Genomic DNA, 20,613 nt, shown 5'->3' on the forward strand with positions numbered 1-20,613 from the left:
TGGCGGGTTACATAAGTTATTTACCGTCATATACTGGATTTACTCACTCACAATCATCAATGCCTCTGTCGTCAATAGAACGACCCAGAAACGAAGATTATTTTATTTCATTTTATTGACCGAAGTGAGGATGTGGTGACGGGATCAGCGACACTTTGCCGGGGACCATCCCCTGCCAACCACCCCTCTCATCCCGCCCCATCGCTATACGTCTGCAATAATATAACGCATAATTAAAACCTGTATCGTACACATGGAGCGGAAGATCATAAGAACGTCTAACACGTTCAGTCTGCCTAGTTTTAGTCTACAATGATATGAAAATTTAAATGCAATTAAGAGTTGCACTCTAAAAGGCCTATATAGAATTGAAAAAGTTTTGCATATATCACGAAATGGAATGACGATCTGCATATGCATATAGATGAAGGACGCCACCAAGTATGTTACATATATATATATAGCCAACGAAATAAACACACATCATTCAATCGTGATACTCTTCGTGTTGGAAATGTATATATGTTCTCTGCTTCATTCAGTGACACTATAGGCCTACCAGTGGGTTAAAAAGAGGAAATGTGTGGGTATGGAGCGAGAAGTGATCTCCATTTTTTGGCGTTGTTTAAGTGATTGGGATATCTAGACCAAACATGAACTATAGTTACTCATGTCCAATCGTCAACAATGTCTCTTTGTTTTTTGCAGAGACCTAAAAATGGAAAATATTATCTTGGACGCCAAGAGGAAGAATTTGAAGTTGATAGGTAAGTATCTTCGAAAATAATGAGTCGACGGTGAGATTCCTGGATAGCAATATTACGTGAAATGCAGTGACGCCTGGTCTAACTTATACACACATAATTCATATGTGATGTTATAAGACATTTGTGGAAAGGGATCTTGACATTATTTGGCACGAGAACTAAGCGCAACGAGGACTCGAATGTAATGCATAGCACCGACATAAGACACAGTTATGTCTGTTATCTTATTATGCTTCACTTCTCTCTATACCTGTTCGCTCTCCTTTGGTTCTCCCCTTTCCCTTCCCCTCCCGTTCCCCTCCCCTCCCCTCACATACATCCCCCTTCCCTCCTTCGTCGACCCCCGTACACTCCATCCAGGCCCCCAATCACCCAATCAGCATCCGTCACACATTCTGTTATGAAATTGTCATGTGGTTGATGCCCGTAAATTGTACCTTATACTTTTGTTGACATCCCCATCCAGGGCCACAGTTTGAGTAGTTTGAAATGTCGCCCTCTATTTAACCTGTTGCTGGTCACTTGGGAGGGGGTGAGGGTGGGCTTGCTTTGTCTCAAGAAAGAGTTAAACTTAAATACGCATTGTCGTAAAGTATTCTCTTGCTTGCTAAAGCTAAACCCTCTCGTGTTTCTTTTCCTGTATTTCGTAGTCTCCTATCTTGCTTCTCTTACAGACTTTGGACTCAGCAACCATTACAATACTGACCAACTCCTAAAGACTCATTGTGGGTCCCCCGAGTACGCTGCCCCTGAGCTATTCGTAACTGGTCGAGAATATGGACCAGAAATAGACATATGGAGTTTGTAAGTATATAGTTTTGTCCGTTGCATATAATTCAAGGCGACTTTTCGTAGTGTCGTTAATTAACTTTGGATTTATAACATACGACAAATTTAAACTGACAACTCAGTGGGTCTTCGGTGGTGGAGCATGTGTGATTTACAATGACAAGTCAAAATATAACCATGAAACCTGGTACTTAAATTTAATTCGAGCATCAACATCAATAAGCTGAGAAAGCAGCGGTAGCCTACTTAGCATATAAGAATCGGGCATGCTTTGTAGTTGTGGCTAAATCCCAACTAATTGTGCCTTTTGGACAAAACCTAACAAGGCTCCCTGACCTTGTAGATATCAATCGAGTGAGAAATGAAAGGCGATTAGCTTTCTTAGCGTTGAGCATAAAGGAATCAACATCATTAGTTTACGAGTACTTTTTTTGTTGTCGTTGCTTTCAGTGGCATTATCGTGTACGCAATGGTGACCGGTAAACTACCCTTCACCGCCCCTCACACAGAGAATAGACGGCAGAGGTTACTACAGCTAATCAACGCTGGGCTCGGCCCTATCCATGAAAGGGACATGAGGAACATTACCGAAGGTAGGTCCACTAATGGCCCTCTTGTGAAATGGATGCAAGTTATTTGGAGTACTCACTTTTAATTCATATATTAGTTGAAAGTAAGTGGATGTTTAGGTTAATGCTGCAAATTTTATTTGATATGTTGGTTAACTATATCATAAACCAAATGCTACTCCAAACATTGGTTTGCCCATGAGGTGAACATGGGAAGGGGGTGAAGGGGCGGGAATTATCCTCAGAGATTATTTTGCATCGTAGATAAATAACTTTTCCCAACATAGGTGTCAAGGTCTATCTTATTTATCTTATGTTTCTTTTGTGACCCTGCAAATATCCACTGCTGTCTAAAACTATACCTGGAATCTCCGATATTTTGTTTCAGATTGCAAGGATCTTCTTCGTCGGAGTATTCAACCCTCTGAAACTCGGATCCATCTTCTCGATATTCAGGTCCACCCATGGATCACTGCCAACAACCAGGACACGTTCTACCCATTCCAACAACCACCCAGAGATCCGCGGCTAAAAGAAGAGGTAATGCTGCCCTGATAAACTTGCATCGGCAGTTTATTGCTTGGCGTAGTTATGGTACCGTATCGTCTTAAAGGACATCGGTGTTCCCCCCTAGATACACTAGAAGGATTTACTTCACGCGTATCTCACATGTCTCCTCTCAAGTAATGCTAAATGAGAGGAGCACTAGGAATTATAACAAACTAAGACAGATGAAAAATCTGTGATACTTCAGAATGGTAGATTCTCCAGTAAGAGGAGGTGGGTGATGACCCCCTCATGACCCCCAGCAGGGGTGCAGTATTAAGACTCTCTCAACTAAGGCAGGTTAGATAAATGGGAAATTGCGGTTTTTGAGAGGAGACAGGTAAGCATCGTCGTTTGTAAATTCTCAAACCAGTTAGTTTGCGGATATTAAAACTGGTCACCAGTAATCAAACGCTTTAGATTTCTTTGACTGGCACGGTCTCAGAGCCTTTTGGGGAGTAAGTATTTTTTTTTTGGGGGGGGGGGGGATCTCTTGTCAAGTTTAAGTTTATCATTTTTTAGTTGTTAAAATTTGGAGGCAAAGTACTGATGCCTTTGAAAAGTCATCTGTAAAGTTTTCAAATCACATTTTCGTAAGTTTTATCCAGTGGTACCGATTGCTGGTTGTTAATTGACATACTGAACATCGCGCGTGGTACAAACTCTTCAGTATTCTCCACGATAGACAGAAGATTATCAACCTTCTAAAGAGATCAAATTTTTAGAAAGCTGCTGATTGTTGTGAAGGATAAAAATAAATAATAATAAGTAATATTTATATAGCACATAATCAGCAAAGCTGCTCAAAGCGCTTTACAAATGTAAAAACTAAAAACAAATAGTAACAAAAACCCAAAAAATACATATATATTTAGAACCAATAAGGCAAAAAATGTTTAAGCCAAAAGCAACAATATAAAACACACCCATACTAAACGATACTAAAAAAATAAAAATAAAAAAAAACCCAAAACGCATATAGTCCAGAACAAATTCAGAAGTATGTAAATAGTAAAACAGATTAAATCAGATTAAATCATAGTCAATGTTTACATATTAATAAGAATGATGAACTATATTACAGTAAGACAATTATTGTAAAAGCCTAAAACAGATAGTAAAAAACACCTAATACTAAACGATAATAAATAGAACCCTAAACGTAGTAAAAAAAAATACTAAAAATTTTTTCAAAAATTAAAGGTTGGACGTACACCGTCCTGTTAAGTCATCCTCCTTCAACCTGATTAGAAACAAGCGCAAAGGTAAATACACAGGTCCTCTGTTGCAAAAACCTACGATACAATTTCAATAACCTACATGTAAATCTACGCTTACAGGTTATCGAAAAGATGGCGTCCTTATTAACCGTTACGAAATCGATGTTAGAAGGCAACGTTCATGAAACTAGATGCGACGAGCTCGGTGCTATGTTTAATCTGTTGATGGATGATGCTTTGCGAGAGAGAGGATTGTGGGAAGGAGATCATACTAGAAGGAGAGACAGGCCCAGACGACCTCCTGCTCCGGGTCATGACACGGTCACCCCGAGGTCGCAAACACCTTCAGGTAAACATAGTTTTGTTTTTACTATTCTGTCAACAGTAAATGAGCAATTCAATAGCGTGTGCGTTTAGAACAACTTGTAGGACCTATATGTTATAGTCCAAATAGGCCTATACCTCTGATTGCACTCTTTGACATCTAAACTCTTCATTTTTCTTCCTGGGGAATCCCTTAAATGTGATCGGCTTCAGCGAACCCATGGTCTCTACTCTTCTATACAACTCTTAATTCGCCTTTGGGCCTTCCTTAAAGGTTCATGCCTATACCTAAATCAGTGGGTATGTATAGATTCTTCCCCCCTCCTCCCCCACCCCCCCCCCTCAAAATACAATGTGTGCATCATCTGTACGCCACTGGAGCAGATGCAAAAACCGAGTACGATTGAGAGGCCCCAGTAACGAAGAATAGTAAAAATTATCTCACTCTTAGCCTTTCCGATTTTCTTGAGGTTAGCAATACATCGCATGGAGAATGCGTTTCGTATTGTTTTCATTTTTGTTTTTATCTAAGAGCAACGGCTTCGTTTGTCACAAATTTACTATACATCATGGTCGAGAAATAATTTGTTTTCATTCATCTCCGGCAGGTGAACCCCCTGTGAGGTTACGCACACCTACCGTTGTGCGTATGGTTCGACCTAGTGACCGCTTACAGAACAATTCACCAGTTCAGGCAGCTGACTTTGAGCTATCCATCGTTGAATCTGAGAAAAACACGCCAGAGAGGCCGAAGACAGCGACCTACCCTCCTAGTTCTTTATATGTAAGGATAAATTAGGATAATTACCAACATATTTATCTAAAAGAGGTCACATCTCAAAGTGTAAACTTCCCATTCAACCCCCCCCCCCCCCATCACGCCGTTACCCCCCCCCCCCCCCCCCCACCTTGTGTTCCCATCTTAAAATCTTAAGGTAAGGACTGTCGTCCCAACAGAAAATCATCTGGATGCACAGAACTACATTTTTTGAGCTCTTTTTTTTTGTCTTTACAGACTCGACCAATGGGGAATGCTACCACTGTGAATATCATTCTTGCCCGACAACAGCACTTCCCTAGACCCTCTACTCAGCCGGCGAAATTACAGCACAGACCGGTTAGCAAAACCAAATCTGGAACTCGACCAAGGTCTTGTATAAATACACCTGAAACACTACTAGTGGCTCCTCATCCATCATCTGCCGAATTACTGTTAAGTTCTAAAGATTCTGCAGCAACACCTAACCAACCGTCACACCAGGACGGAGAGCAAATTAGCGATCAGAAAGCAACACCGAAAACGCCGGACACACCAGAAACAACATCATCACGCAGTAAAAGGGATATGACCCACAAAGAGCTACAAACAGTTACATCAAGCCATTCTCGAGATATGGGGAGGAAAGAAAGCGACCAGAAATCTGTCAAAGAGCCGGTAAAAAAGGCCTCTTATACCCCGTCAAATGGGCCAGTCGGGACAAAGCCCAGGCCTAAACTCCAGGTTGTCGACATGGCTCGACACTTTAACGCAAAGCACGGATACCAAGTCTCCGAGACGCCAATTCTTGTTCAAAACGGGCCAGCTGTTTCACCCGGGGCGACTGTTCGAAAATCACCGGCAAAGCCCCACTCCTCCGAACGAAGAGCGTCTCTAAACTTGTGCGACGGTCATCTCTCGGAATTTAGAGAAAATGACTTATCAAAAGACGATTCGTCGGGTGACCGTCGACACTCCATCGCTGTAGCAAATATTTCTGAGAAATCCAGAAAACAGAGATCAGCAACGCCTGTCCTGTTACGTCTCCGTCATCGAGATGGTAAAGAGGCAGCACACCAGGAACCGTCCGAGTTAAGAAAGAGTAGAGTTAAGAAAGGTGACGCAAGAAGACATTCGTTAGGTGTTACTAGAGATCTCTCCCAGTCTCGATCGTCGGGGATATCTAGCTATGTACCGTCTAGATCACAGACCCCATCTATTAGCGAGACGATGACCTCAAGTAGTCAGAATTCTCGTCCTGGGACAAGCAGAAATCCATCCAGATCACTTTACAAGACCCCAATTGCTTCTGTGATTGCTAGTGACGGCAACCTTGCCCATCGAAGTCGTAGGGAACGTCGAGCTTCGGATTCCGTCGGAGAGATGACGGTTAAGAGTCCGACAGGAATGCCATCTCGTCTGGAGTGGAAAAGAACATCGTCGGCCGAAAGAAAGATCGCTACTCAATCACTAAATATGACCAAGGAGAAGACCTCTGGTTACACCTCCGAGGGTAACAGCCGCGGGGTGCTACAGGTCGTGCCCGACAAAACCATGAGGTGAGATAATACCTTTTTCCAACTGCCGGCTATTGACAGAATGGCAATCGAATGTAACATTACCTAACGAAAATGTGTACTTACACTCAAAAAAATGAAGTGTTGAAAAGTAATCGATAAGTGTCATATCAAACACTTCAGCCTAGCTCGTACAGGGACAACACCCTCCTTGCTAATTTTACACTTTCCGAGTGTTGAAAATCTAACACCTCGCTGGTGTTGAATTTATCAACACTTGCAGGTGTCATTGTCACACCCAGTCCCCTAAATTTAGCTCTTCAAAGGTGTTTATTACTCAGTTGATGGGAGCGCTGTAGTAACACCACATGTCTGGCTATTCTTACACTTTTTGCGTGTTGAATATAGCCAACATCTTACTGATGTTCAATTGACACTTGCAGGTGAAATTGCAAACCCCAAATCCCATAAATATAACACTTACACTCAAAAAACGTGATACACAGGTTAAGTAAAATTATACTTAATTTTCATGTGAAATAAGAACACAAACATTTAAGTAAATATGACTTAACTGCTGGTTTGTACAGTTTTACATGTTTATTATGTAACGCAAATACAATACTGTCATGTAAAATTTTGCCAGAGAAGTTTACATAGCACCCATTTAGTAAATATTTTATACAGGTTTTAGGTTAATTATTACCTAGTAATTAGGTAAACAATATATGGATGCATGTTTGAATCGCTCACAGCAGAGAGGTACATTTAAGAGAGAGCAAAAAGCAATGACAACACAAACAATTCAGAATGTGCGATTTTCAGCAATTAAACACCCTGCTACCTTCCTATTCCAGAGGTCCATATATTATATCCCATTAAATGTAAAATAAACAATTTAGGCTACAAAAGTACTGTCTTGTGGAATGAAGTCAACTTAAAAGTGCCAACATTTTCAATTGCTACAGTTCAGTTACTTGGTCTTTATTGTTTGCGCATGCCTTTTGGTATTCCAGATTAAACACAAAGAAACAATTCTTCTCAAAGTCAATTTCAAATATGCAACAACTTTAGATATATGCTGATCTGTGGGATGAGAAAACGTAGATTGCTGTCTCTGATGACTGCTACACTGCAGTTACTTTGTCGTTGTTGGCTCGTACCTTTGGTATTCCAAATTAAACACAAAGAAACAACTCTTCCCAAAGTCAATTTCAAATAGGCAACAACTTTAGATATATGCTGATCCGTGGGATGAGAAAACGTAGATTGCTGTCTCTGATGACTGCTACACTGCAGTTACTTTGTCTTTGTTGTTGGCTCGTACCTTTGGTATTCCAAATTAAACATAAAGAAACACTTCCCAAAGACAATTCCAAATAAGCAACAACTTTACATACATTCTGATCCGTGAGATGAGGAAACGTGGAGTGCTGTCTATGACAACTGCTAAACTGCAGTTACTTTGTCTTTTTTGTTGGCATGGTAAGCATAAAAATCTCGAATCTGGTTGCACTTCACACCACCAGGCAACTGGTTGACTACTTTTTGGAAAAATTCCCAGGCACCGAAACTTGCAATTTGGTATAATTCAGATTTAACATCGTAGAATGATTTGAAGCAACATCAATGACTTCATAAATGTCCTCTCGGGTAGGGCATGTCTCTCGATGATCACAAATGACTGCTGAGGATGTATTTTGCTTCCTCCAAGAAGTACAGTAACACATATTGCTGAGGTCTTTCTGAAATCTTTTGCAAATAGAATTCCAAGTTGATGCTACCTAAGTAACAAAGAAAAGAAAAGAAAATTCCCATCATAATGAAGTTGTGTTAAAACACTCTTGGAGCATAAGCAGTTATTAACATGTACCCCTCACAAAACATTGACATTCCTAAAGAAAATGCACACAATTTCATCAGTTGTGGTTGTCTTCTTCAAGCACGTTTGAAACTAGAAAGCCAGATGGCCTATAGTGATTCCTTGTCAAAACAGGAACTTGCATTAAACTTTCATCAGACAATGTAGGCAACTTTTACAACCAATGCATCATGTTAACAATGCTTGAAACAATGCTCACTCCCATTGCATGCAGTTGTGTAGATGGCTATGAACTATAACAGCTAGATCACTTCCATAATATCGCTAAATTATAGTTGGGCCTAGGTCTAAAAGTATCACCGATCCACATCAACTTCTTCCTACTTGCTACAACTTACAAGCTAAAATGGCAATTAGTGGTAATTATATATTGCATAACATGAACATATGTTTATCCCTTAGTAAGCATAGTACCAGCGTAACTATAGGCCCATGCCCGATGCTATTAAAAATGCATTGCCTTGAAATAGCCTAAGTATATCCTACTAGTAGTACTACTACTACTTAAAAAAGTGACTCGCAGGGTATACGAAGTTACGGTTAACGCCCAAAAGGAATAGAATGCACTAGGTTACATAAAAGGCCTAGACAAAGTCCCCCCTCCGTCCGTAGGCAATTCCGTTTAATTTTACTTGTATGTAGGTAACACAGATTCGTTGACAATTATGAGGTGACTATGACAAACAGCACCTAGCCTATTATATTAACTTATCGTATGACTTTAACGTTAGGTCTACGTAACGCAAGCGATTCAAATGCATTCGTCTACCCAACTTAGTCGTGGGTCTCTAAGCATATCTCGTTCTTTTCACGTTCACTTACGTAATATCAAAACATACCTCCGAATTTTTCAACCAATTCTTCCAGGCCCCAGTCTCCTATAACGTCATTTTCCATGCCATTGTAGCTCGTTACCGCACACTGAATACGTAACGTTATGTGGCTTGCACGTATATATGGCCGTGGTTACTATAGTACATTTAGTAACGATAAATGTTGTCAGTGGTTTAAACACTTAACTTGCACTAAGAATCCAGCTGATGGGAGGTTCGACCAATCGGAATGCTCGAACTGAAAGTACACTTTCTGCAGGTGTAAAAAATACACGCTACATGAATTATGTAACCCTACTCAGGGTCAGAGTAACCCTTCAGGTGTAGGGTGAACGGTTACACCTGGAAAGTGTTCAAATTCAACACTCCATTTTTTTGCGTGTATAGAAAAAGAATTCTTTCTTGCCAAGTACAGGCCCATACGCACAGTGCTCTGTGGGATTGTTCATTTACTGAAGATATGAATCATTATATTGAATACCGTCCTGGGGTTTATTAGTGACATTTGATGCGGGGGGGGGGGGTGGGGTGGGGGGGGGTTGCGGTGGGGGTTGCAGATTTGCCGGAAATTGACGATCAAACGCAAGCACCTGCTACATACACCTACGTGGTTGCTAAATACAATGTTTCAAGTGACTCAATCCTTCAAACAATTTCGAACTCGTGAAGAAGTTGTGTAGAACATGTCATGATGTATGTTTGTCCATTTACAGGATCCAATCAGCCAAAATTAAGAGCCGAGAGGGTCAACCTCCTTCTGGGCACGTTCACCAAGACCAAAATTCCTGCCGAGCCATGAGAGCAAGAAAAGAGCATGTTACATCCTCCAATGGAGAAAACCAAAAGATGCTTAAATATACAGGTATACATGAAACCCTTGGAACGGAAAGTAGGAGTGAATAGTGGTTACTAGTCTTGTGGGTTCAACGTATATCAAAGGATGGGTTAGCATTTGAAGCTATGATTGAGCTTTGCAATGTTCCGTTGACAAGATCCTTTATCTAATAAATAAATTTCGTGATCATTGGAAAAGGTGTCACAAATCAGGCTCAAGCAATCATAAGATTTTGTTGATAAGATTTCAATGCCAAGGTGATGGGAAGCAAGGGCGTAGGAACCGGGGGGCTGGGGGCGCCAGCCCCCCAGTGAAAAATGTGGAGGGGCGGAAGTATCATTCCGCCCCCCGCTCCGCAAGTCAGAAAACCCCTTTTTCATTTCCAAATGAGAAAAAAAATCTCATTTGGAGCACCAAATTGCATCTAAGGCCAGGTGAAAATACAAAATTAAGTTTACAAAATGGAGTGGGTGTTGAAGTGTGCTATATTGCACCAAATTGCATCTGAGGCCACCTGGAAATGCAAAAAAATCCAAAGGGGAGGGGGACACCCCCTCCCCTTAGACCTCTCCCCCAGACCGGCCATCAGTCTTCAGCCCCCCCCCACTCAAAAGTACCTTCCTACGCCACTGATGGGAAGAATGGGTTGGAAGTCATACCACAAATGTATTCGGGACCCATCTAAATATGCATGTCCGATATGGATTCACGCAAAATGTCTGCTTCAATGGGGGCCTCCGATCACTGTCATAATGTCTTAATGTGCGTGATCCATGGTGTTTACAGATCTCTGAATCGATCGTTTTTTCAATCCTCCACCTTTCACAGCTTTATTGATACTAAAATCTTATGAGTTTATTAGCATTTGACACTAGCCATTTTTGTTTCAAATCATGACGGGAAAAGCCTATTTGTTGTTTTCTTGATACAACATTAGTATTGCAATACAAATGTGACATAGCCACGAACTTTTCAAAATTGAATGGGACCTTTTAATCTTTTGGGACCTTTTAAGGCTTTTAATTGAATGGGACCGAATGGGACCTAATTGGACCTAATTGAATGGGACCGAATGGGACCTAATTGAATGGGACCATAAATTGAATGGGACCTTTTAAGGCTTTTAATCTCATAGTTTGAATTCGATTTAAAGAAAAAACAGAATTTCCAAGTTTGATCAAATATAATCCTCGTTTTGAGTAACACCAATATAAAGTACCAGAAATTTACTGGTCAGCTCAAACAGCTGTTTCTGCGATGAGAATATGTTTCGGCAATTACGGACGATTTTGAATAGCAACCACAGAATGATTAATGACGTCACTACATCACACTGTTCACAAAGTTCGAATCCTCACGATTGTGATTCGAACACCAATTTGTGCGTTGAAGCTGTAAAGCGGCACTGAGATCTGTACTTATGGTTACTAGATAAATATATATATATTCAAAAGTGTCTATAAAGCGTAAAGATTTTAACATTAATTTCAATCCCCCCCCCCACACACACACAAACGTACTTTTTGGTATCACTTTCTCCTAACAGGGTATCACACAGATGAACTCAAGGACACAAATTTGGCGAACGGAGACGAACATTCAGCTGCACAATATTTGGGTAATTTTTCGACTCGAGGATTACTGGGTCTAATATTGGTCAGTCCTAACTCATCGAAAACTCAAAAACCTCTTACAGATAAAGTGAGTAAAATACGAGTCTATTAAATAATTAAACTTGTATTGATTGAAAATGTCATTTTATTTTCGAAAGTTTGTAAGCATCCTTTAGCTTTACCATAAAACGCATATGTGAAACGTAGATTCTACAATGGGCAAGGGCGTAGGAAAATATGGAGGGGCGGAAGTATCGTTCCGCCCCCCCCCCCGCCCCGCTTCGCAAGTCAGAAAACCCCTTTTTCTTTTCCAAATGAGAAAAAAAAATCTCATTTGGAGCGCCAAATTGCATCTAAGGCCAGGTGAAAATGCAAAAGTTTTTACAAGATGGAGTGGGTGTTGAAGTATGCTACATTGCACCAAATTGCATCTGAGGCCACCTGGAAATGCAAAAAAATTCCAAAGGGGAGGGGTGTCCCCTCCCCTAGGCCGGCCATCAATCTTCAGCCCCTTCCCCCCCCCCACTCAAAAGTACCTTCCTACGCCACTGACAATGGGCATATCTCACATGTACCCTCTCTACTTGGGCACTATCTTATTCACCAACCCTATAGAAAACAGGTACTTATTTAATGATTCCTAACCTCATTGACTCACTGTACCTCCGGCATGTCACCGCAACAAACATTTAGCTCCATTGTCCCATGTTCAACCAACAGTACTGTCACTTACGTGGCCACTGCCCTCTTGTATATTACATCAATAAAATACTAGCTTTTCAATTAATTCTTTTTATATATTTCTTCTTCTCTTCTATATTTCTTTCTTGTTTACTTTTATTTAATGATTTCTGCAGGACGAGACAGATTCAAAATCTCAGATCAGTGACTCATCCAGCGGACCACCACGTCAAAAATATGTCAATATTGCTCCTTTCAACTTTTTCGATAAATCACAACTGTGCAACACCACCACGAGTGAGTAGTCAGTTCTTTGTTTAATTCAATTAATGTTGAAGATAATGTCATTAATAGTCTGTTTCGTTTTCACAGTAGACTTGACGAGTGTGCTCTGCAAATCCCACTCAGGCGTAAATGCTGTTCTTGAAAGTTTCGCGATCTCTTGCTCTTCCCTTTATAAACAGCCTGCCTCACGTGACAAATGAGAAAGGGAAACCACCAGCCTTCAACTAATATCAAATTGTGCACCTGTAGCAACACATTACTGTTTAACATTATGGGATATTTATAGAATTTCATCCCATAAATTTGGCCTTAAAGGCTGGTTAACAATTTTCGACTATTTCCAAGCTCAGATAAAGATGTTTTTGGGGAAAAAGTTCTGCCGGAGTCGATTTTGAAGCAGTTTTGTTAACAGAGTTTTCCTCTCTATTTTACGTCCAAACAGAATCAATTGACGTCACAAAACCGCCAGTCGTGAAGCCTAAAGGGTCAAAGGGGATTCAAGTATTTGATATCCAGAAAAGTCATGATGTCACTTCCGTTCCCTTACCTTCGACGGCTTCAGAGACGTCAAGAAAACCGAACAGCAATGGTGTGGTGAGGACATTGTAATATTGAATTAGATGTGGATGTTTGTTTTATACCAATAACCAGTGGCGTAGGAAGGTACTTTTGAGTGGGGGGGCTGAAGACTGATGGCCAGCCTGGGGGAGGGGTCTAAGGGGAGGGGGTGTCCCCCTCCTCTTTGGAATTTTTTGCATTTCCAGGTGGCCTCAGATGTAATTTGGTGCAATATAGCACACTTCAACACCCACTCCATTTTGTAAACTTAATTTTGTATTTTCACCTGGCCTTAGATGCAATTTGGTGCTCCAAATGAGATTTTTATTCTCATTTGAAAATGAAAAAGGGGTTTTCTGGCTTGCGAACCGGGGGGGCGGAATGATACTTCCGCCCCTCCACATTTTTCACTGGGGGGGCTGGCGCCCCCCCAGCCCCCCCGGTTCCTACGCCCTTGCCAATAACTATAAAGTTACATTTTACAACAAAGATATATATGGTAATTGTTACATCGGAAATGAATAGTCTTTCATGATATGCATTTATGCATCGTTGTAATGCATACATTTGACTATGATAATCCGTTATATTGATTTCACTCCTCGTTTACATGTTTCCTCTCGGTAAACAGTAAGTGTTTGATATTTTCAGTGTTGCGCACAAGCCTTATATCAAGAGAATATAAGTATATAAGGTACGGTGGGAAGGATTAGTTCCTAGGACAAACTTTGTAAGAAAATCTGGCAATTTTGTCATCTTTGAAGGATGCGTGGCTTTTAAGATCTGGCAAACTACTCACGTCCCATTCCACCCCACCCTTCCCAACATTTTTTTTTTTGTGTGTTCTGAAATAAAGTTCTCATTCGACGACTCAAAAATGTATATTAAATGCCAACCTCAAGCATTACGAGTTGAACCCTTTGGGACAAATCGTACGCGGTATAGGTAGGACCCTTGCAATGGCATCTACGAATTTAATCAGGTCACACATCCGGAGTCTATAAATGCTATAAGTTTTACAATACCGCCGTTGTTACCTTTCCGGGAAATATTTCATACTGTTGTTTTGATTACGTATTGCTCCGTCCACTTTGTTTTACTGTGGCCATAAACTATATCGATAGAATTTAATTTTTAGACATTGTTCTTTGTTTTTCACAGGACTGGGGTAAGACTTACTGCTTGGAGAGGAAAGTCAGTGACACGTTAAAAGGAAGTAACGAGATAGTCAAGTTAAGAAAAACACCAGAACCCGTCCGAGATGGTTAGAGAAATATCAACAATCAGTTCCCTGTACAAATAATGAGAAAAGATGAGAGGATGGTTACCACACATCAACCTGGATAGGTCTATCGGTATCCACGAAGCTAAACAGATTTTTAGGCCAGATAGAATACAGAGATGGAGGGTCGGACAGTACGCTCGGAGCCAGACAACTATTGGTTTACTTTCTGTTTCTCTTTCTTGCAAACAACAGCCTCAAGGGAATGACAGAGAAGTTTAACCAAACTGCTCATTTCCTTCACCCCCATGCCCCCCGCCCTCTACTCCATTCTTGAAGCTAAGGAAATGGTAATAAAGTTTTATATAAATAATGCCCATTTACATTTTATTTTTGTACTCCTTGTCTATGACCGCCCATCACGTGAGACTATAATGCTACTTACAACTCGCATATGAAACCTGTTGGCGATAAATACGTCAATCTTCATATAAAACTCAATACGCATGCTTTGAAGCATTATATTAGAGGACAGTTAAGAGCATAGGCGTAGTAGGCGGGGGGGGGGGGCTGAAAATTCGGGCAATGTGCTGAGAATTCTGAAAGAAGAATAATTTGCAATGTGTTTTTCAATGGTTAAACTTATATTATTACATCATTATTATTGTAACGACATCCCCAATAATTATAACCAATATGGAAGGGTGATAACACGGAAAATTATTGTATGTTATTGGCATGTGATGCAATAACCGATGAATGCCTATATGATATGCATTAAGATGTTGAAATTTTGGTTATATTTTTCGGGCAAGTCGTTACAGCCCCCCCCCCCCCCCACCCAAATCAAATTAGGCTCATACGTCTATGGTTAAGAGAGGTATTAGCATTAGGAAATCGTCCCAACTGGCTGAACCAAACTCACACCTGATGAATATTCAACACTTTATTCAACAATGATAAAAAAAAGGATTTTGTTTTTGTTAGTATATATTATATAATATCCACTCATAAAGTTTTCGGTCACTAGAAGCGACACTATATATAGAGGTAGTACCGTTAAGATACCGGAAACGAATACATTATTTATTGAAACTTGATGAAAAGATGAGGAAAATACTTGCCAGCATCATGACAAACATGCCTGTGACAGTTTAGATAAAAACATAACTCTTTACAAAATGGATGCCATGCAGTTATACTATAAACTGTGGACTTCTAAAGGTCTTATTCTACACAGTATTAATATATTTATATCATAGGAACGTCTTGCCAACTTTTCGTTATTATTTTGTACGCAATTCGTTTCTATAAATATTGCACGGATCTATAATCTACCCTGGAGGGTAAACAAGAAAATAACAACTCACACGGAGAAAAAAAACATATGCAAATTCCTGAAACGGTCGCATTGATTTTTTTCTCTCTGTAATAAATCTCTTTATTAATTATTTCTGTTTTGCTTTTTGTTTGTGTGTTTGCCTTTTCTCTCTCCCTCTCTCGTTCTTTCTTTTGACCATGCGTGAGGTTCATATAGGACACTATACGCTCAAAATAGTCTAATATCATCAACATTATTAAACTATTTGCGCGCGCGTCTCAATATGCGTATCTCTACATGGGTGTTATTGCTATACATAATGGGTACAGATTTACATGATGATTTTAAAACGAATCTTGTTTTAAACAAAAATATAGTATGCAAAAGATGAGAAGAGAAACTATGTCTATTTTATAGGTATAGATTTTTTGGTTAGGTTTTTACAGTCCAAGTGTTTTAAAGATGATGTATTCGACCTATTTATAAAATTAATATAATTAAATCTTGGGCATATCAGAGCCTTATATTTGTGTCGAGGTGTAGGCCTAATTAACCTAGCATCATTCTGTCCAAAGAATTGATAGATAACCGTCAAACCAGAAAATCTTTGTAATTATTATATATACTGCTTGACTACACCAAGTTGGTGGGCAATGTCACCACCCCCCCCCCTCCCCACCTACCCCTCGTTAAAGCAATGTGTTTCTTATAAGTGTAACGTAAGTCCTTGAAGTGTAACGTTTAGTTTCATCTTTGCTGATGTGATTTTTTTTGGTGGAGTAGCAGATATATTTTTGATATATTACGTTTTTGATATATTAGCTTTCATGTAAACGATGAAGTATCGTATACCAACGCATTATGACAAATTCAACGCGACGTACAACTCTGATACTGTGGGACTCGCTGAGGACCGCAACACGATTGTGTCATAATGATAAATCAAAAGTATTTGCCAAATAGTTGAATATTCTCTGATTTTTATCTTTTCAACTCATTTTCGTTTTCATTTATGTAAGTCAAATAGTCACATAACAGAACGATTGCGAAATGTTTATTCCGTGACATATTCTTCAGATCACGTGACAAAAGTTTTCCGTTCTAAAATTTTCCAGAGATGCACAAAACGGTGAGCGGGGAAATAAAACAGTTCATAATCTATTTATATACAATGTAGAAATACACACAAAAATATATGAATTATTATTTATTTTGCACATAAAATAATAAAGGTAGCTTTAATTTATACTTGTCTGTCTGTCTTTTTGCTATTATTGTCTTGTAACCTGTGCATGTTTCAAAATCTTCTACTTTTTCTTCATAATGTTGTTTATTTGGTTATTTAGCAACATGAAAAGCAAATCTCACACAGGCCGATAAAGTTTCAGGGCTTTTAAGTTGTCACTGAAACAAATAATCAAATGCTATTGAAAACAACCCTTCAGGGTGAATAATAATGGAATAGTCTAAAGGCTGCACAGTTTGTCACTGTTAGCCTCCTCCCCCCCTCCCCTCCCGAAAAATATGTATGCAAATCCCCTAGACGCATTGTCCTTGTACTAAAGCATGGAGATGTGAGATCACTCAAATCCCCTCTCTCACCCCACCTCCACTTGACACCGTCTACTGTATTCCCCATACAAATATGATGGTCGCTTTCAACTCCTAACATGATCTTTTCAGTGGAATTATTTGCTCTATGCTCCCCACCTTGACTACGCCACGGATGGCTTGCGTTACGCTATAATGTCCACTATAACCCTCGTTATTAACACTCGGTCATACTATTAATCTAAGGGTACCGGGGGCTGGGGTCAGTTTGGCAATACCATCGACATGTCTATTCCATTTCGTGAACGTGTTATTTCTGTCAGAAACATATTCCTTTCAACAACAATTTTGGTTTGAACAAGTTTACTCTAAAAGTAATGAATAGTTTCTTCTTATAGTCTTCATTAGGTCGAGGTTACAGTTGATGCATTCTCATGTTTTAAGAAATGTCACACAAGTTAGAGCCAGGTCGCGAAAACCGATACAAGTTTTACTGATATATTCTCGGCACAAGTACCCATTATAAATTGACCATGTGATCATTACTGCAGAATCACGTAAAGAACATATATTACACTCATATTAATCTATACCCCATAGGCCGAGAAGCCATCAAGAGACTTCTATTTTACTATGCCATGGCAGTTGGTAATTTGTACACTTTATGTCATTATTATCATTAAAACTTATGTTACTATACTAGACCAGTGGCGGCCGCAAATGGGGTAGGGGTAACGCGGGGGTTCCGCACCTCATTAGCCAGTCTAGGGGAAAACGCGCAGTCCGGAACATTTCGAAATTTATATTCTAAATTTATATTCTAAATTTCTAAAATTCTAAATTTATATTCTAAAATATGCCTCGAAATGCACCATTTGTCCCGTAAACTACTTCTCTACATAGGAGTCGATTACAACGTCGCCACAACCACACCCTTTATCTCAATTTTCAATGATCCGCTTACAGCCCGTCCATAGAATCTTCATGTCCCTGCATTTTGTACCCCCCCCCCCAACCCACCTACCTTAGAAATCATGTGCACGTCACTGTAATTACGAATTGTGGATTTATCACTCGTATAGAGTCAAGTTATTCAACTATAAAAACTTGAATGACATTGATCGAAAACAACATATTTCGTTAAATAACGATACATAATTTGGCACTGATGAATAAATGTTCTCGCTTGGAATTTGTAAACGTGATGACCTGTTCTTGCAAGTTCACTTCTTTTTCATCCAATCTTGTCGGTCATTGCCGCTCATATTCCGCGAATATGTGGACAAAAACCTCCCCGTCTTGTGCTTCAGTCCTGGGAGGCCATTGGTTTCATTTGGTGACGTAATCATTAGTTCTGATTGTCCTGCTAATTTATTCATAGATTTCAATGGATCATACCCAGGTGCAACATACATTCTTCCTTGGCTTTGTGTTGTACTCTTGTGTTGCTGTTCTTCTGTGTTGTCGGAACGACTACTCTGCGCCATTTTGTTTGTCTTAACCATGCTTGATAATTGAGACTCGCGTCGTGAATTTTTGAGAAAACTGAACGATCTTGGTGGATTTCTTTCATGTTCTGCTTCAGAACCAGGGAAACTGCTGCGGCTTTTGAGTCCATCCATAACAGGAACAGGCAAACCGTGTGACTGGAACTTACCTATGGAATCCTGCGGCATGGTGAGTAGGCTACTCTATTATATAGGCAATTGTTGCATAACTGTAAAATCAAACATAGAAATATATATAAAAGGATAAACCAACTAAAGTTTGATGTTAATGAGTCCGCTAGCATATTACTGATTACACGATAAGACTGATATCAACATGTTCCAGGGTTCAATGTCAGCTACAGTTATGAGTAGGCCTAGCCAGTATAGGCTATATGCCTATTCACACAGACCTATACAGGCTACGTCCTAAGTTCATCGGTCCATCGGTTCCTCAATCCTGCTTGTAATATTCATTTATGATATTCCAAACATTGTGCAACCAACCTTACCTATATATCTAAGAAAAAACATTCTTCTCGAGCAATATTTAGTCTCCATTCCCAACCGGTTGCCCAAACAATTCTGACAGATTTGTTTATTTTGGTAGATGTTGCAGATTACCCTTACCACTTCATTCATGTCCTCCAAATTCCCTTGCTCCTCCCTCCCCCTCCCCCCCCCCCCCGGGCATCCTACTTGAAGAGTAGGCTATGCCTAATTAAATCTCAGTCGTAGTCCGTTTTGATAGCAAAATGAAAAAAAAAGTTTTCAGGTGCCTTGTCTAATTCCATTTAACTTTCGAATATGATGACAAACTTAATACAACTGTAATATAATGCATTGTAGGCCTAACATTTTACCATTTAGTTTTAGCTTACATCAGAGACCGCATTCCCGTTTCAAAGAATTTCAAACAAGAACGTGTAGTGTATTTCAGAAACACCACGATTCACACGATTCATTCAGTACGAAGTCATGTTGTTACATTTAATACGGCCACCAGAAATGCAAAAAAGTGTTAACTATGTTTCCTTACAAAAAGATCGCCGAAGTAAAATAGAAAATCGTGCGTGTTGTTATAGAAATATCATGTTAGGCCTTAATGTAAACTGCCCCGAATCACAATTCATCCCAGCTTTACCAGAAGCTAATACGCCTCGTAAGTTTTTAACGAAGCAACATTCATTAGGTTATTGATGATTTTGAATATTCCTTTACACGGACAATATTTAAAGGAACATTAATCCTGCCCTTGTGAAAATATCTTTTATCGTATTTTTTGTGTCAATTTCAACTGCTTACTGTGATTTCTTGCATGATCATAATCCCTTCCTAACCCCCCCCCCCCAACCCACATTTGTTCAACACAATCCGTTGAAGGGGATACCGTCCAAGCCGTAATAGCTTCAAGCATAACATCGCAAAATAATTCAAACTTTACTTCCTAGAATTTATTTTGTGTATGATTTTTTTTTCATTTCTACAGTACAACCTAAATAAAATAGACTCACTGCTGCATTGAACATTAAACTAATTCAAATGTGTTTGACCAAATTATATATATAACAATGCCTGTGTCTTTCCAACTAACAGTAAGGCATTTTCAGCATAGCAATATCACTTACTCACGGGAGCAACATAAAGAGAGTGAGTAAACAATTACTTTTATGGTTTTTATGGTTTATTAGTTTTACGGAAGACATTCCCCCAAGTGTATAGAAATAACGTGAAATTTCTACTTACATTTTACAAGACGTCTGGTTGTACAGATGCCCCTTCCTTGATCATAGGTACGTTAAAAACGCTGTTGTTTATACGCAGGCAATGTCCATGAAACTCTGGCTGTTATTCCC

The 20,613-nt window shown here is 39.6% G+C and overlaps 1 protein-coding gene and 1 long non-coding RNA gene across 4 annotated transcripts in view; one reads left to right on the top strand and one right to left on the bottom strand.

Moving 5' to 3' along the window:
• The window catches only part of LOC139974572 (uncharacterized), a 124,539-nt gene extending 107,571 nt beyond the window's left edge, over window positions 1–16,968 (top strand). For 2 of the 3 annotated variants that reach the window (XM_071981819.1, XM_071981817.1), the window contains exons 4-15: window positions 709–767; window positions 1,442–1,571; window positions 2,007–2,149; window positions 2,514–2,665; window positions 4,012–4,240; window positions 4,824–4,999; window positions 5,231–6,531; window positions 9,918–10,066; window positions 11,586–11,740; window positions 12,510–12,630; window positions 13,061–13,212; window positions 14,338–16,968. In XM_071981819.1, coding sequence (XP_071837920.1) covers window positions 709–767; window positions 1,442–1,571; window positions 2,007–2,149; window positions 2,514–2,665; window positions 4,012–4,240; window positions 4,824–4,999; window positions 5,231–6,531; window positions 9,918–10,066; window positions 11,586–11,740; window positions 12,510–12,630; window positions 13,061–13,212; window positions 14,338–14,445 — 2,875 coding nt within the window. In that variant the 3' untranslated portion in view covers window positions 14,446–16,968. The remainder of the gene's footprint in view (window positions 1–708; window positions 768–1,441; window positions 1,572–2,006; window positions 2,150–2,513; window positions 2,666–4,011; window positions 4,241–4,823; window positions 5,000–5,230; window positions 6,532–9,917; window positions 10,067–11,585; window positions 11,741–12,509; window positions 12,631–13,060; window positions 13,213–14,337) is intronic. The other variant, XM_071981818.1, reaches the window with a different exon arrangement.
• A 786-nt stretch (window positions 16,969–17,754) lies between these two features.
• LOC139974583 (uncharacterized) lies at window positions 17,755–20,613 on the bottom strand. Its single transcript, XR_011795512.1, has 2 exons — window positions 20,504–20,613; window positions 17,755–18,987 (listed from the first exon to the last, which is right to left on the bottom strand). It is a non-coding gene; the product is annotated as an uncharacterized lncRNA (long non-coding RNA).

This window comes from Apostichopus japonicus, chromosome 9 (assembly GCF_037975245.1).
Source record: "Apostichopus japonicus isolate 1M-3 chromosome 9, ASM3797524v1, whole genome shotgun sequence".
NCBI classification, from domain to species: Eukaryota; Metazoa; Echinodermata; class Holothuroidea; order Aspidochirotida; family Stichopodidae; genus Apostichopus; species Apostichopus japonicus.